Raw genomic sequence first — 17812 nt, forward strand, 5'->3', positions numbered from 1 at the left:
GATCTCAGCTCACTGCAAGCTCCGCCTCCCGGGTTTACGCCATTCTCCTGCCTCAGCCTCCCGAGTAGCTGGGACTACAGGGGCCCGCCACCTCGCCCGGCTAGTTTTTTGTATTTTTTAGTAGAGACGGGGTTTCACGGTGTTAGCCAGGATGGTCTCGATCTCCTGACCTCGTGATCCACCCGTCTTGGCCTCCCAAAGTGCTGGGATTACAGGCTTGAGCCACCGTGCCCAGCCCTAATTTTTGTATTTTTAGTAGAGACGGGGTTTTACCATGTTGGCCAGGATGGTCTCAATCTCTTGACCTCGTGATCCACCCACCTCTGCCTCCCAAAGTGCTGGGATTACAGGTGTGAGCCACCGCGCCCAGCCTCATGTGTGTTTTATAATTGTTTCCTTTACAACTTTTTTGTTTCCTCTGACTTTAATCATTGCCTTATTTTTTCATTTGTTTTAATATATTATACCTATCATTAATTTTTCCCATGTAATCTAATAGTTTCTCAATACACACTTTGTTCACTCAAAGCTATTAGATAATCCATCAGTTCCATTTTTCCCTGAAGCCTTCATTCTTTTTTTCTTTTTTTTAAGATGGAGTCTCACTGTCACCCAGGCTGGAGTGCAATGGCAAGATCCTGGCTCATTGCAACCTCTGCCTCCGGGGTTCAAGTGATTCTCCTGCCTCAGCCTCCCAAGTAGCTGGGATTACAGGTGCCTGCCACCATGCCCGGCTAATTTTGTATTTTTAGTAGAGACAGGATTTCACCATGTTAGCCAAGCTGATCTGGAACTCCTGACCTCAGGTGATCACCCGCCTTGGCCTCTCAAAGTGCTTGGTGGAAACTTCCATTATTTTGCTCTGGTCAGCACCGCTGGCTATCTCAGCCTGTGCACAACTATCATCCTGGGACTTCTCTGCATCTGTATCCTCAAAATTCCCTTTACCTGTCTCTGTGTTGGACCCGTTTCCTGGATACTTTACTCTTTTGTTTTATTTATGTGTTTATTGAGACAGGGCCTTGCTCTGTTGCTCAGGTTGGAGTATAGTGGGGTAATCATGGCTCACTGCAGCCTCGAACTCCTTGGCTCAAGCGATCCTATCGAAGTGCTGGGATTGTAGGTGTGAACCACTGTACCCAGCCAACAATCAATTCTTGAATTAAGAACAGGCCCATGCCTGTAATCCCAACACTTTGGGAGGCTGAGGTGGGACGATTGCTTGAGCCCAGGTGTTTGAGACCAGTCTGGGCAACATAGCAAGACCTTGTTTCTACTAGGAGGAGGAAAAAAAAGGCTGGGTGTGTAGCTCATGCCTGTAATCCCAGCACTTTGGGAAGCTGAGCTGGGCAGATCACTTGAGGTCAGGAGTTCGAGACCAGTCTGGCCAACGTGGTGAAACCCTGTCTCTACTAAAAATACAGAAATTAGCCAGGTGTGGGGGCATATATATGCCTGTAATCCCAGCTACTTGGGAGGCTGAGGCAGGAGAATCACTTGAACCCGGGAGGCAGAGATTGCAGTGAGCCAAGACCTTACCACTGCACTCCAGCCTGGGCAACAGAAGAAAACTCAATCTAAAAAAACAAACAAACAAACAAACAAAAAAACCAGAAAAATGGTAATCAAAATGTTCTGTTTTTTGAGACAGAGTCTCACTTTGTCACTCAGGCTAGAGTGCAGTGGTATGGTCTCAGCTCACTGCAATCTCCACTTCCCAGGTTCAAGTGATTCTCGTACCTCAGCCTCCTGAGTAGCTGGGATTATAGGTGCTTACTACTACATGCAGCTAATTTTTTTTTTTTTTTTTTGAGGAGTCTGTCACCCAGGCTAGAGTGCAGTGGAGCTATCTCGGCTCACTGCAACCTCTGCCTCCTGGGCTCAGGCGATTCTCCTGCCTCAGCCTTCTGAGTAGCTGGGATTATAGGCAAGCGCTGCCATGCCTAGCTGACATTTTGTATTTTTAGTAGAGACAGGGTTCCACCATGTTGGCCAGGATGGTCTTGAACTCCTGACCTCAAGTGATCTGCTTGCCTCAGCCTCTCAAAGTGCTGGGATTACAGGTGTGAGCAACCGCGCCCAGTCCTAATTTTGTTTATTTTATTTTATTTTTTTTTTGAGATGGAGTCTTGCACTGTCACCCAGGCTGGAGTGCAGTGGTGTGATCTTGGCTCACTGAAAGCTCCGCCTCCCGGATTCACGCCATTCTCCTGCTTCAGCCTCCCGAGTAACTGGGACTACAGGCACACGTCGCCATGCCTGGCTAATTTTTGTATTTTTAGTAGAGATGGGGTTTCACCGTGTTAGCCAGGATGGTCATGGTCTCCTGACTTTGTGATCCTCCCACCTTGGCCTCCCAAAGTGCTGGGATTACAGGCGTGAGCCACCGCGCCTGGCCCCTAATTTTGTATTTTTAATAGACACAGGGTTTCACCACATTGGCCAGTCTGGTCTTGAACTCCTGGGCTCAAGTTATCTGCCTGCCTCGGCCTCCCAAAGTGCTGGGATTACAGGTGTGAGTCACATCGCACCCAGCCTTTTTTTTTTTTTTTTGGCAGGGTCTTGCTCTGTCACCCTGGCTGGAGTGCAGTGGTGTGATCATAGCTCACTGCAGCCTTGAACTGGACACAAGTGATCCTCCCACCTCAGCCTCCCGAGTAGCTGGGACTACAGGCGCACACCACCACCTTTGGCTGATAATTTAAAATTTTTTGTCGAGATGGGATCTTGCTATGTTGCCCAGCCGGTCTCAAATTCCTGGCATCAAGCGATCCACCTGCTGTGGCCTCCCAAAAGGCTGGGATTACAGGCATGAGCCACCATGTCCAGCGATTTTTCCTATTCTCTTTCTGCAGCCCAGTAGATGATTTTGGGCCTTATGGATTGATCCTTTACTACTTTTTTTTTTTTTAGATAGATAAAATATTCATGATTCAAGATTCAAGAAGTAAGAATGGAAATACAGTGAAACGTTACCCTCCTATTTGATCCTCTAATCCTCCAATTCTCAAGAGAAGGAATTAGTTTGCTTATTTTTAATTTCTAAGAACTCTTTCTTCTCCAATTCTTCCTTTTTAAAGTACTTTATGGACACAATATCTTTTCTTTGAGTTTTGAGAATAGTTATTGTAGCTTTTTCCCTATGAAGTTTTCAGAAAGCTCCCTACTTTGTCATTGTTTCCTTGGTTTCAATTTTCTATTTATTTGTTTTGGTCTTTCATATTGGAAGGTTACTCAGATGTTTAATGGTCTTTTGCTGTCTATTCACATTTAACAGTGAGATACCAAAAAGTGGATTGGAAGCTCAGTCTATTTACAAGTTCGTTATTATTAACGAACAGGCTTCATTGTAGGGTGATCATGTTGGGGGGAAAGTTGACTTTGTTTGTTGTTGAAGAAACCAAAAATGTCAGTATGCATAGGCATTTTTTTTTCCTGCGGTTGTTTCTTTTTATACCGGAGGTTCTGTCAGTGTGTGCTGATGTTGAGTCTCACTGCTCATGTATTTTCACTTAGTTCTCCATTTTCAATCTAATACCTCACCTCTATCCCCACTATGTCTGCTGCTGAATACAGAGGCTCTGATAGTTTAAGTTCCCCTGGACATTCTGAAATTTCATGGGCTTTTTCATTCATTATGCTGGGCACTCATGGACAATTGGTCTGGAAACTTGTGACCTTTGGGCTTAGGAAACCTTAAGTCTATCTGCTAACTTCTTTCCTACAATTTCTCCAGAGATGGAATCTCCCATTTTATGCAGGGGAGAAGTAGGCATAATCACTCGGCTGGATCAGATGAGGTTGGGACTTGGCAGGGCTTTTTCTTATACAGATCATCGAGTAATCTCCTTCCACCCCACCCCTAGTTCTCAGCGTTGTCCATACCCTCCTGTGAGGTGCTGAACCTTTTCTGGGTTCAGAAGGGCACATTGGCTTACTTCTTGCCACTAACTCCCTCAGCAGGTAGAACCCAACTCATTCTACTCTGTTAAGTCATTGTTGACTCTTCTGTTTTTCATCTTCCAAAATGTTGGCATCTCTCATTCATTGTCACCTCCTATTTTCCTTATCACTGGGTCACATGGCTTTATTATACGTATTTTTTGAGACAGAGTTTCACTCTTGTCACCCAGGTTGGGGTGCAATGGCACGATGTCGGCTCACTGCAACCTCTGCCTCCTGGGTTCAAGCAATTCTCCTGCCTCAGTCTCCTGAGTAGCTGGGATTACAGGCACCCGCCACCATGCCTGGTTAATTTTTTTTTTTTTTTTTTTTGAGATGAAGTCTCGCTCTTGTCCTCCAGGCTGGGGTGCAATGGCCCGATCTCGGCTCACTGCAACCTCTGCCTCCCAGGTTCAAGTGATTCTCCCGCCTCAGCCTCCCAAATAGCTGGGATTACAGGCGCCTGCCCCCTGGCTAATTTTTTTTTTTTTGTTTTTTGTTTTTGCGATGAAGTCTCACTCTTGTCCCCCAGGCTGGAGTGCAGTGGTGTGATCTCGGCTCACTGCAACCTCCACCTCCCAGGTTCAAGTGATTGTCTTGCCTCAGCCTCCCGAGTAGCTGGGATTATAGGCGCCTGCCACCACACCCAGCTAATTTTTGTATTTTTAGTAGAGATGGGGTTTCATCATGTTGGCCAGCCTGGTCTCGAACTCCTGACCTCAGGGGATCCGCCCACCTTGGCCTCCCAAAGTGCTGGGATTACAGGCGTGAGTCACTGCGCCTTTTTTTTTTTTTTTTTTTGTATTTTTAATAGGGGTTTACTATGTTGGCCAGGGTGGTCTTGAACTCCTGCCCTCAGGTGATTCACCCGCCTTGGCCTCCCAAAGTGCTGGGATTACAGGTGTGAACCACTGAGACCGGCCAGGTCACATGCCTTTTTAAAATAATTCCTTTACTGGTTTTCAGTAGTTTTTGGAGGGACATAAAAGCTAATATGTTTAATTTTCCATATTTAACTGGAAAGTTTTTGTTTTGCTTTTAATGCATCCTTCCAGCCTCTTCTATTTTTTAGGCCACTCCAGCATCAAATTTCTGTAAGGCCTTCCCTAATCACCCTAACTGGAAGTAATCTCTCTTTCCGAAAAAGCTCCGTAGACTACTTCTGATTTCTGTTATACATTCAGTACAGATCAGGGATGCCTTTTAAGTTACTTGTGTCTCACTGTACTAGGTCCATGCCATAATGCCAGAACCTTCATACGAGATACTAGATCCTGTACCTGACGAGACAGAAACTGAGATTTACTAGAAAAGTAAATTAAGCCAAACCCTGGCCAGCCTGTCTTTTCCTTTTCCAGTGATGCCTTCATACTTCCAAGACTTCAGTCACCATGTCCTCAGTTTATATCTTTTTTTTGAGACGGAGTTTCACTTATCGCCCAGGCTGGAGTGCAATGGTGCAATCTTGGCTCACCGCAATTGCTGCCTCCTGGGTTCAAGCAATTCTCCTGCCTCAGCCTCCCGAGTAGCTGGGATTACAGGCATGCACCACCACACCTGGCTAGTTTTAGTAGAGACGGGGTTTCTCCATGTTGGTCAGGCTGGTCTCAAACTCCCGACCCGAGGTGATCTGCCCGCCTTGGCCTCCCAGAGTGCTGGGATTACAGACGTAAGCCACCGTGCCTGGGCCAGTTTATGTCTTTCTACCCAACTAAAATGAATAAAGGCAACCATTTGAGCTGTAATGTCTGGGGCAGTAGGGATGGGGGGCAGAGCATTACTTGTTACAATAGTCACATTAGCCACAGTTTAAGTACCACTAAAGGAAATTATTACTATTTTTTTTGAGGTGGAGTCTTGCTCCGTCACCAAGGCTGGAGTGCAGTGGTGCAATCTTGGCTCATTGCAACCTCCGCCTCCCGGGTTCAAGCAATTCTCCCTGCCTCAGCCTCCCGAGTAGCTGGGATTACAGGCGCCTGCCACAACGCCCAGTTAATTTTTGTATTTTTGTAGAGATGGGGTTTCACCATGTTGGTCTCGAACTCTCGACCTAAGGTGATCCACCTTCCTCGGCCTCCCAAGGTGCTGGGATTACAGGCGTGAGCCACTGCACCCCGCCAAAATTATTGACTCACTCTATATGAAGAGAAGGAACTTGAAAAGACAGAAAGGCATGTCTCTTTTGGTTGAAGTTAAAGCAATACAGCAAAGTGACAAGCTCCAGGTCGAGTCCAATAGCAAACCTGGCTCTACCAGTTACTAGTTAGGGAAGCTCTGTGAGCTTCAGGCACCTTATATGAAAATGGGGATAAGACTTCACAGGGCTCATGTGAGGGTTAATAAAACAATATGTGAAAACTATTTGCCTGTCACATAGTAAACACTCTCACGGGAAAGCACCCTTCACAGGGCCTTCCTGTGCTCTTGGGACTTCCATTACTGGCTCAGGGTTATATTTGTCTGTGGGGCCAATTTCTCCTTCACTGAAACAGAATATGATGAAGTACAGAGTTCTGGATTCTGAGGGTCAAGTCCTTAGCTTTATCCCTCAAGAGTCATGTGACCTTGAGCTGATTTCCTTATTTTTAAGATGAAGACTGGCCCAGCTTCCTGACAGAATGAGTACCAGATCAACTGGAAAAGGTATGTGAGAGGAACTGACATGTCTAATGGGCTTTACTTATGGTTGGCAACATAACCCTCTGGCAGAAAAGTGTTCAAAATGGGACTCTATGGAAATGGGCCTAGGCACACCACCCCAGGATCACAAGTGGGTCCCCAGAGGACGGAAAAGAACCTCGGCCCTCTGCTACCCATGAACCACGGGAAAGGTTAATTAGCAAGGTACCACAGTACCACCTAGTGGCTGGAAACCTCTGTCCTCCCTCTCCCCCAGGTGTTAAGGAAAGACTACCATGTGACTCTGGTCACATACTTCACTGGCTGATTAGTCAGGGATGGAGACAAACCAAATACACCCCTCTCTCTTTTAATATTAACATATACAAGCAGCAGAGAGAGCCAGCTGCTCTCTGCTTTTCCCTGAGGGAAAGCCAGAGCACATAGCTGTTCCTCTGGCCTTCCTCCAACTGCAGGGCCTGCTTAGCTCCTCCCTAGGCAGAAGCTTTGTTCCAGCCCCACTTTCCACATCCCAATTCCACAGTCAGGATGGGAGGCACATGGTTGCTAGCAGGGGAGAGAATACTGTAGTTCCAGCCTCTGCTCCTTTCAGTCTCAGCCTGGATGGTGGTCATTCATCCCTCTGCAGCTAGTTCCTAACTTGTCCCAGCCCAGGAGCCAGGAGGGCACTCAATCACACCCACAGGGGCAGGCAGTATGACTTCAGTCATCTTCAGATGACTCCTCTTCTGCCTCTTTTAGCCACTGGATGAACCTCTGCAGCTGTAAGGAAGCAAAGCAGAGATCAGCTGGGGGAGGTGCATGTAACTCTCCTGCTCCCCTCAGCAGATAAACAGCTTTTAACAACCAGAGCCCCAGAAACCAACCACCCAAGAGTCTGGGGGCCAGGATCTGGGAATGAGATAACCATCTTGGTGAGAGGAGGGCAGCCCGACGCACCTGTTGATTCTTGCGCAACTGCCGGCCCTTGTCAGTTATATCTCTTTGGCTGAACCAGCTCAGAATTGTTTCCTCAGCCAGGATCTCCAGCTGGTAGAAAGCCATCAGTACCTGCAAAAGGCCAATAAAGGGAACCTCAGGGGCCTTGGAGAGTCCAGCAGGATACTCTACCAAGCCCTCAGATCCCTCTATGCACTGAGTAGGCTCCTCCAAAATGGACAAGAGTGAGCTGCTCGCTCTGCTCCTGGGGCAGGTCTAACTTCTGGAACTATTGCTGGGGAGAGCTTTGCACATTTCCAGACCACCTCCCAGATGGCTACCTTACTAGCCCGGCTCCAAGCTGTACTATTCTAGCAATAAGCATGATATTGGGGGAGTGGATGGTCCATACTGGATGCACATTAGCTTCTATTTTATGTCTCCCACGGGGGTCACAAACCCTCATTTGAAAGCAAGTGCAGAAGAATGAGGCTTGAGGTCATATTTACCTTGGCCATGGAAATACCAAGCGCTTCATGCTCTAGGAAGAAGTCCTCAATGGCTGCTAACGCTTCCAAGTGGTCGGCTGCACGCTTTATGTAGTTCCTAAAAACAGGGCTCCAGGCCTTGAGCAGCTATGGAAGAAAGAAGGGAGCTGCAATATATTCCTGAGCATTCACCTGTACCTGGACATCCAAGCAAATCCATATTGATGACATGGGTGGACAAGAGGGAGATGATACAGGTTCTGTGGAATTATGTTGGAGGGACTTGGGAGTTGTTGACAGGGTTTGGGAAAAACAGATTCCTTAGGGAAGGTGAAAGGGGATCAGATGCTATAGGCTGCCTCAAAATACCTATTCCCACCCCAGAGGCTGATCTTGTGTTGGGTCAAATCGCTGCCATAGAGTCTGAATGTGCAGGTCCATTCCGAGTATGCTTTTGGGGGCCTAGGATGGTATGAATCCTGCCGTCTCAAAGGCCAGTCAGCATTGAACTCAACCTGACCCCTCTGAACCAGCCAAGGCTGCTCTAGAGCCCAACCAGCTTCCAGAGGCAAGGACAAAGGAACCAGAAGTCATATACCCAATATAACAGGATAGTCTACTCCTGATTTCCTTTAAAGTACAGCAAGGATGTGTATCTGCCTCTACCCAATCCCTTGTACTCAGCTCCGATCTTTGCTCACAGGAAGCAGCAGGGCACAGTAGCGGCTTGAGTCAAGCGGGGAATCCATCTGTTGCAGGGGGAACTCCAGGACCACGTGGCTCAGTACCTGCATCACCTCCTTTAGACTTATGTTATAGGCATACCTGTGGGGAGACTGGGGTGACACCAGGGCCTTCACTGGCCTTTCAGCAGGCTTAGAACTATGACACTGACAGACATTGAAGAGGAATTTGGATGGAATATGGAAGGGGAGGGTTTAGGAAGGAGAAAGTCTATGCTGAGGCTAGAACTTAATAGTGCTCTCCTTGCTCCAAATACTATTGGTCTTTCCATTTGGGATTTCAAAGGAATACGTTCCTATTTGGAGAAGAAACGCTTACGAGAAAGCCTCTACCTTCCCGGGATCACCCTGAGGAGAACAGGGAGGGGCTGCTCTTACTTGAGAGAATTGATTTCCAGGACGAGATTGTCACAAGAAATGTTCTCCTCTTTGCCCCGCTGTAGTGTTCCTAGAACTTCATTCTGGAACACTGGAATCAAAGCAAGAATAAGTTCATGGGCCAATATCATTCCAAAATGCTCTAAGTCATCCAGTCTTGACTTGATACCAAACCCTTTCTGAGGAACATAAGCCTCTGGCTAGTTGATCCAGGCAGAGAATAAACCAGTCCAGCGCACTTCTCCCCTGGCCACTCACCTTTGATGTCATCCATCTGAGGGGAGCCGCCCCGGCTGTCCGGCTCCTCAGAATCCATGCTTTGCTCACTTTCACTTTCACTCTCTTCTTCCATGTTGATCTTGAGTCCTGAGAAGCCATAATGGGTGAGGAAAAAGAAAAAAAAAGAGCCATTGACAGAGAGCAATAAACCTGCCCTGTCTGCATAAATAAAGGAGTGAATAAGTAATGCGACTCTGAAGTATTCATTATCCTTCAAAATATTCTGACTCAGCAGGAGGGCAGGCATCAGGCCTAGCTCACCCCACAGATTCTGCTGCAGTTCTTCCTCTTCCTCCGTGTTCATGCCTGCAGCTTTCCAGAGGTAGCCCTTGCCAGCAACTCCTACTTCTGCTGGATTGTAACCTGGAAAAGGCAATGATCTATAGAGGGCCCAGCAGAAACACCAATCCCTCCAGGAGGGAACACTGGTTCTTCTATGAGGCAGCGAGACACACAGATGCCCCACACCTGTCGAATCTCACACCTTTCATCTTCACTTTCTCCTTTTCTTGGTCAGCCTCAGAATCATCACTGAACTCCCCATCATCTTCATCTTCCTCTGTATCTGGAGGGTGCAAAGAGATCACCGAGCCCTCAGGCAGCATGATATTTGGGCCCACGACCACCTAGGGGAAAAAAACAGAACCATTAGTGCGTGGAGGAAAAGTGCATCCTGATAATGAGAGCAACTTTTTCTTTTTTTTAAAACTAAGCCTAGATGGTAAATGAAACAACCAGATTTGTTCTCTCAACTCAGACAGGATTATGGGCGGAAATAATGTCCCTTCTGGCTCAATGTGACTGCCACGCAATTTGGGGCCTGTGCACAGTACACATCAGGTCTTACCTGGGAAGTGAGGACACAGCGTGGTTTCAGTGTCACTCGTTCCTTGACCTCAGCATTGTCACAAAGCAGAGACTGATGGATCTGTGCTCCAGCAGCCACTCGAACACCCTGCCACAGGTAGGTCTGGTCCAGCACCACGTTATCACCTGGCTCAGGATGGGAAGGCCTCTGGGTCACTAAGGGTACCAACTGCAGAGCACAGCCCTTCATAGAGGACAGGGGTGACTGACACCAGCACAGCTCCCACCTAGCTCTCATTCCCCATCCCACAAGTCACCAGAAACACCCACTCACCTCCTAAGCCCAAGCCTGAGAAGAGAAGATACTTCACCAAGTTTACAACAATTATAGACTATATACAGCGCTTAAGAACCCCAGCACTTGGCCGGGCACGGTGGCTCAAGCCTGTAATCCCAGCACTTTGGGAGGCCGAGGCGGGCGGATCACGAGGTCAGGAGATCGAGACCATCCTGGCTAACACAGTGAAACCCCGTCTCTACTAAAAAATACAAAAAATTAGCCGGGTGTGGTGGCGGGCGCCTGTAGTCCCAGCTACTTGGGAGGCTGAGGCAGGAGAATGGCGTAAACCTGGGAGGTGGAGCTTGCAGTGAGCCGAGATCCGGCCACTGCACTCCAGCCTGGGTGACAGAGCGAGACTCCGTCTCCAAAAAAAAAAAAAAAAAAAGAACCCGAGCACCTTCAGGATTTCTGGGGACCCTCTGAACTAAAAAACCTTATTAGAATCATATCTATGTCTACAAGCAGAACCAAATAATTCCACCTCTTCTGGTACATTTTAGAATCCAAGTCTTTTTTTTCTTTTGAGACACGGTCTCACTCTGTCACCCAGGTTGGAGTGCAGTAGTATGATCATGACTCACTGCACCCTCGACCTCTGGGCTCAGGTAATCCTCCTGCCTCAGCCTCCCGGATAGCTGAGACTACAGGCACGTGCCATCACGCCTGGCTAATTTTTGTATCATTTGCAGAGAAGGGGTTGCCCAGGCTGGTCTTGAACTCCTGGGCTCAAGCGATCCTCCCACCATGGCTTCCCAATGTGCTGGGATTATAAGCATGAGCCACCACACTCAGCCCCTAGAATCTGAGCCTTACTGTTATTCTTGGAAAGGGGAAGTACTATTAGAAGCATCACATTACTGCAACCAAAATGAGTTTCCAAGAGGCCAACCAGGCAGTTATGGTAGACTAAAAAGAACACTGGACTAACAATCAGAAAACCCAGATTCAGGTCCCACCATTATTGCCAATGACCTTGGGCAAGAAAATCTTGTTGAGCCTGTTTGTTTATTTGTAAATTATGAGGATTAAATGAAACAATGTATATAAAAGCCCTTTGTAAACTGTAATGTGCTAAATAGATGTTGTTACTGCATGTTAATTATCTGCTTGCTCCTGAATGTGACTATAGGGTACCCTGGAATGTGAAGAGTCATCCAATGAGAGGCTCACAGGCCACAAATTAAGGTATCGCTGTTTTCAAATCCCTGTTTCCTCCTTTCCTGAGGTAGCCACTCTAGTTCCTTATTCCCAGGGACTGTCCCTTGTGTAGCCATCCCTTGTGTTTCTGGAGACATGCACCTCCCAGGTTCCTGTTCCTAGGATGGTTGGCTTGATTCCCCACCTGTGCTCACCAATGTGGCAGCCAGGGCCAATGACACTGTTGGTGATAAAGCAATTGCTGCCAATGACAGTGCCAGAGCCCAGGAGCACATTTTCCTCTAGGATGCTGCCATGGCCCAGGCTGACCTCAGGCCCTCGGTAGATATTGTGCCGGGAATGAGTGCAGCTCTGGGTGGTGCTGTCAGTGAAGTTTGCCTCTGGGGTGAGAGGGTAGACCCATCGGCGGATGACGTCAGCACAGACAGCTGAGTACATGTGTAGGTTGGAGACACGGGCACCATATTCCTTAGCTGTTACGTGCATGTGGATCTGGTTCCCTAGAATCTGAATGAGAAGGAAAGGGAGGTCACCTAAGCAAGAAAGACAGGAAGAATGCCCCAAAGTACAAATTTTCTAATCCTTGTAAGCTCCCCTCTGCCTCTCACTGCCACAAAGCCTCTTCTTTGTGTACTGTTCCTCCTGCCCCCAGCTTTTCCTCCCTCCTAAGCCTCAATAAAACACAAAAAGGGATCAAAAGTTACCAGCATGAGATACAATCATAGCTTTCTCCTCTCTCCTAAAGAGGCATTGGAAGACTTTTCTCACCTCCTCATTCACTAAGAGACCTCGCACAAAGTCATCTCGAGTTTGGTAGTCAAAGTTGTCTGTAAAGAGTTGCGCCACCTGTGGAAGGGAAGTGGAGTGGGCTAGAATTAAGTACTATTCTTTTTTTTTTTTTTTTGAGACGCGTCTAGCTCTGTTGCCCAGGCTGGAGTGCAGCTACATGATCTCGGCTCACTGCAACCTCCGCTTCCTGGGTTCAAGTGATTCTTGTGCCTCAACCTCTCAAGTAGCTGGGATTACAAGTGCCCGTCACCACGCCCAGCTAATTTTTGTTTTTTTTTTTTTTTTAGTAGAGATGGGGTTTCACTGTGTTGGTCAGGCTGGTCTCGAACTCCTGACCTCATGATCCACTCACCTCGGCCACTGCGCTCAGCCAGGATTAAGTACTATTCTCTAGGAGCACAGATAAACCCCCAGAGAACTAGCAAAACCTATGACAGCTGGACATGGACCAGAATTCCAAAGAGACTCCCAGTGGGATACTGGAGACAAGACATTTGCTTTACAACAGATTCTAAAAAAGAAAAAAAGCCTGGGTGCAGTGCCTCACGCCTGTAATCCCAGCACTTTGGGAGGCCGAGGCAGGCAGATCACCTGAGGTTGGGAGTTTAAGACCAGCCTGACCAACATGGGAAAACCTCATCTCTACTAAAAATACAAAAATTAGGCCGGGCGCGGTGGCTCAAGCCTGTAATCCCAGCACTTTGGGAGGCCAAGATGGGCGGATCACGAGGTCAGGAGATCGAGACCATCCTGGCTAACACGGTGAAACCCCGTCTCTATTAAAAAATACAAAAAACTAGCTGGGTGAGGTGGTAGGCACCTGTAGTCCCAGCTACTCGGGAGGCTGAGGCAGGAGAATGGCATAAACCCTGGAGGCGGAGCTTGCAATGAGCTGAGATCCGGCCACTGCACTCCAGCCTGGGCGACAGAGTGAGACTCTGTCTCAAAAAAAAAACAAAACAAAAATTAGCTGGGCGTGGTGGTAATCCTACCTACTTGGGAGGCTGAGGCAGGAGAATTGCTTGAATCTAGGAGGTGGAGGCTGCGGTGGTGAGCTGAGATCGCACCACTGCATCCAGCCTGGGCAACAAGAATGAAACTCTGTCTCAAAAAAAAAAAAAAAGTCTGGGTGCGGTGGCTCACGCCTGTAATTGCAGCACTTTGGGAGGCCAAGGCGGGAGGATCACCTGAGGTCAGGAGTTAGAGACCAGCCTGGCTAATATGGTGAAACCCTATCTCTACTAAGAAATACAAAAAATAGCTGGGTATGGTGGCGCGTACCTGTAGTCCCAGCTACTTGAGAGGGTGAGGCAGGAGAATCACTAGAACCCGGGAGGTGGAGGCTGCAGTGAGCTGAGATTTTGCCAGTGCACTCCAGCCTGGATGACAGAGTGAGACTCCATCTCAAAACAACAACAACAAAAACCGTGGTGGTTCATGCCTGTAATTCCGGCATTTTGGAAGGCCGAGGAGGTCAGATTGCTTGAGCTCAGGAGTTCGTGACCAGGCTGGACAGGGCAAAACCCTGTCTCTACAAAAAAATACAAAAATCACTGGTAGTGCACGCCTGTGGTTCCAGCTACTCGGGAGGCTGAGGCAGGAGGTTCACCTGAACCTGCCAGGTTGAGGCTGCAGTGAGCCGTCATAGTGCCACTATGCTCCAGCCTGGGCCACAGAGCGAGACCCTGTCTCAAAACATATATAAATAAAAATGAAAATAAGGCCAGGTGTGGTGGCTCATGCCTGTAATCCCAGCACTTTGGGAGGCCAAGACCAGCCTGGACAAAATGGTGAAACCCCAACTCTATTAAAAATACAAAATTAGCTAAGCATGGTGGTGTGTGCCTGTAATCCCAGCTACTCAAGAGGCTGAGGCAAGAGAATCACTTCAACCTAGGAGGCAGAGTTTGCAGTGAGCTGGGATCACACCACGGCACTCTAGCCTGGGCAACAGAATGAGACTCTGTCTCAAAAAATAAAAATAAAAATAATGAAAATAAAGAGGGAGAGGAAATATATCCTGGCCTTCTAAGGGTACAATAACAGACACGCAGAGTTCTACTCTTTGAGTGTGCAGCCCCAGCCTTAAAGAGCTCACCTGAGGAGAACAGATGCTGATATGACAATCCAGTAAATCATATCGAACCTCCACTCCATCACTACTGCCCTGAAATAGGCTCTGTGGGGAGAAGTTATAAGGACTTTAATTCGTTTCTCCCACTGAAGCCTGTCACTTCCCCACCTCAAAGGACCGCAGATATCCACACACCAGAGGAAATGAAAAACGCCGGAGACCCTGGGTCTTCTGAAAATGGAGAACCCTGTTTGTGGCACTATCCACAGCCACTACCACATTTTCTTCGTGGCAACGAGTTGGGTGGCTGGGGGATGACTCCTTGAAGATCATCGTCATCACAGAAACATTTTTTTCTAGCTTCCGTCTCAACCTATAAAGGACAGGAAGGAGAGAACTGCAAAAAGCAGTCTCAGGGCTCTGCTGGTCTTTAACCCTTGTTCCTGTCATGTTCCCATCCTGACCTGTGTTCCTCAAGGGCTCTGGTGATATTGATGTTTGAGATGACATCCCCATACACCAGAAGGAAGTCAGAGCGCACCAAGGCCTTGGCATCAACATCACGGAGGACATCTCCCAGTGATCGATAGAGCTCTGATGTAATTATTCGAACCACATTGAGAGATGTAGGGCGGCACCACTTGGACTTCCTAAAGGAAGGGAGGGTGAGGGGAATGAATATATCAAGCATAAATATCATTTGAGCCTTCCCCATTTTTCACCCCCATCCAGCATTCACAGTCCTTCTCGATGGCTTTTTTGGGTTCTTGCCAGCGTCTTCAACTTCAAAGAGAATCATGAACTACAATGAATGCTTTCAGCATCCTGTGTCACCAGTCTTGTTTTATGGGTTAGGAAACATGGTTATTTTCCCTCCATACCTTGACCCCTTGTCCCTAAACATCAATTTGAACTCAAAATCCTGCTGAAGCCTAGGGTACACAAAGTACCCTGGGAACACACTTCATGTCAGCTTTCCCCTTCTGCAATCCATGTAACATTTAGGAACTGTCTGATGGAGATCATGCTAATGTCCTAGTCTTTATTTCCTAGACTTCCATAAGTGATGCAATTCCCTAGTTTTCAAGATTTCAGCAAACATGTAAGTGCTCACTACATGCTTGGGACTGAGTTAGGCAGTGGGAATACAAAGATGACAAGGAACTCATTTATATCCTTGAAGGTGAGAACAAACAAGATTTAGAAACTCTGTGAGAAAACAAAGATGTTATCGCTGTAACTTCCATACTGAAGCCATTAAATAAAAGCAAAGTCCACTGGGACAAAACCTTATAATGAGATTAAGAAAAAACCCAAGTTTATTCTTTAATCTTTGTCACAGAAAACCCAAGACAGACAGATACAAAGTTTCAGCTGCTCACCTCCTGATAAGTGTAGAAAATACCCTTAGAACTTACAATGACATCTAAGTAGACACATTTTTCCCTTCTCACATTTCCCCTTAGTTACATTCATCCTGAAGAAATTGGAAAAAGATGGCGAAACATGGAAAGAAAAGAAGAAAAGTTGCAGGGCCTTACAGTAAATGTTCTTTGATCTGAGCAGCTTTCCAGCAACAAAAGACAAATGTTTCCTGTACACCTGTGGCAGTCAGGAATTCCAGAGTATAGTCAATTAATGCCACATTGGCCAGGGGCAAGAGGACCTGAAGGATAGAAGATGAAAAAAATTTGAGGTCTTGAATCCCTTTGGATACCCCACTGCAACAATTTTCACTCCTCTATTAATATTTCCAAATGGTGTAATTTTGCTGTATCTTTCCAGTTCAAAAGTAAACAGGTTCCTGCCTTTGATGTTCATGTCATGTTCTAAGCCTGAGTCTGAAACGTTGCAATTTGGGGATGGTAAGTACAGACTCTATGTGCCTTGTATCAGACACAGAGCTGTGACAGAATGACAGTTCACCGCTGGCAAAGGATAATACTGGAAATCAATCATATTTCCATAAATTTAAGCATTGCTAAGGCCTTCTTCCCCATAAGATTTCCTTCCTTGATCCCTTTCTAAGTGTCAGAGGTTAACCATCTCCCATCACTTTTCAAAAATGAACAGCCATTAGGCTTTTTCGAGGGAATTAGAGAGGATTTTCTTAAATCCAATGCAGTTCCCTCTCTCTGAACTGAAGGCTGCTAACCACCCAGCTGAGTTCAATACCCCATTGTCTAGACAACTCGGGGCTGATGGCAATCAACCACTAAACCCATTTTGTCCTTTGGACAGATAGCACCGGGTATCATTAGAACCTGGAGGGGGGAAAAAAAGTACACTGACCGAGATCTAGCCAGTTCTTTTTAAGGCGTATTACCGCCCTTTCAGAGGCAAAAGGTCGTTTCTTTTCACCTAAGCATCCGTCATCTGCAAGGTTAAAAGCAGCGCAGCCTCTTCTAGGGGCACTGAATCCCCGCGGGAAGGCTTCTCTCAAGCGCTGTTTCTACATTTAGCTCTCTTCATTCCTTTCAAACCTGAGGTGTACAGCATTACGAATGCCCAAATCTGCCAGCCACTAACTTGGTCAGCAGTCATCAGGGTTTAAGACAGTCCCTCTGCCTCCTTCCTAACCACGTAAACTCGGTTTTAGGATAACAGTACGGACACAAGTCCTTCAAAGGCATGCCGTAGTAGTTAGCCGAAAGGAGAACTTGCTCCAGCCCTGCCACACTTCCTGCCCTCTGGCTGCTCGCGTGCACGGCGCTCACCCTAGGCTGGTCCTTGGAGATGGGGAAGAAGCGGCGATCGAAGCTATCGGCCACCAGAACTGCTTGTAGGGGCGGCGGCGGTTCCTCCTCCGCCCCTCTGGCTCCCCCGCCACCGCTGCCTCCTGGCCCCGCGCCGCTGCGCTTGTTGGCCCGACTAACCACCACACCAGGCGGCGCCACTACAGGGGCCGCCATCTTCTTCTCTCACGGCCACCACTTCCGCAAGGAAGCTGACACCGCACGCAATAAGGGACAAAAAGGATCCAGCACTTGAACTGCGATGAACTAATTAACGAAGGGGAGGAGAAAAGGAGGGCGCAGTGCGCATGCGTCCTCCGCGGGCGCCCACAGGGTTCTGAGGTTGATCCCCGAGGAGCGAGGAGTGGGGACGGGTCGCGGTTATCCCGGCCCCTGGAGGCGCAGGGTAGGGGTGGGGTCCCATAGACGTCAGACTCGGTCTGTAAGTATCGTCGGCCTTCATTTGTCTGTGAACAAGCCGAGATTCTTGCAGCGTGATAGGATTTGTGGTCGCCACGAAG

The 17812-nt window shown here is 47.7% G+C and overlaps 1 protein-coding gene across 2 annotated transcripts; it reads right to left on the reverse strand.

Moving 5' to 3' along the window:
* Positions 1-6915: 6915 nt before the first annotated feature.
* Positions 6916-17589, reverse strand: EIF2B5 (eukaryotic translation initiation factor 2B subunit epsilon). 2 transcript variants are annotated; one of them, XR_002725459.1, is made up of 16 exons: positions 17274-17589; positions 16098-16222; positions 15021-15206; positions 14752-14929; positions 14581-14661; positions 12462-12539; positions 11888-12200; positions 10236-10381; positions 9873-10014; positions 9650-9751; positions 9368-9475; positions 9110-9200; positions 8690-8824; positions 8010-8135; positions 7522-7632; positions 6916-7344 (listed from the first exon to the last, which is right to left on the reverse strand). XR_002725459.1 is itself a non-coding variant. In XM_023187542.2 (16 exons), exons 1-16 carry the CDS (start codon positions 17466-17468, stop codon positions 7285-7287), a joined length of 2166 nt encoding a protein of 721 aa, XP_023043310.1. In that variant the 5' UTR covers positions 17469-17589; the 3' UTR covers positions 6916-7284. The 2 variants fall into 2 exon arrangements, 1 of the variants encoding a protein (XP_023043310.1); XM_023187542.2 differs by having other exon boundaries at positions 8690-8813.
* Positions 17590-17812: the final 223 nt, after the last annotated feature.

The sequence above is a fragment of the Piliocolobus tephrosceles genome, chromosome 2 (genome assembly GCF_002776525.5).
Source record: "Piliocolobus tephrosceles isolate RC106 chromosome 2, ASM277652v3, whole genome shotgun sequence".
NCBI lineage: Eukaryota > Metazoa > Chordata > Mammalia > Primates > Cercopithecidae > Piliocolobus > Piliocolobus tephrosceles.

What these genes read in the sequence shown, in the direction of transcription:
- EIF2B5 (XM_023187542.2), bottom strand. Translation starts at nt 17,468, where the DNA reads ATGGCGGCCCCTGTAGTGGCGCCGCCTGGTGTGGTGGTTAGTCGGGCC. An exon ending in CAGATCAAAGAACATTTACT is followed by an intron (nt 15,207 to 16,097) that starts GTAAGGCCCTGC and finishes CCCTTCCTTTAG; the next exon opens with GAAGTCCAAGTGGTGCCGCC. An exon ending in GGAGAAAGTGAAGATGAAAG is followed by an intron (nt 9,752 to 9,872) that starts GTGTGAGATTCG and finishes TGCCTTTTCCAG; the next exon opens with GTTACAATCCAGCAGAAGTA.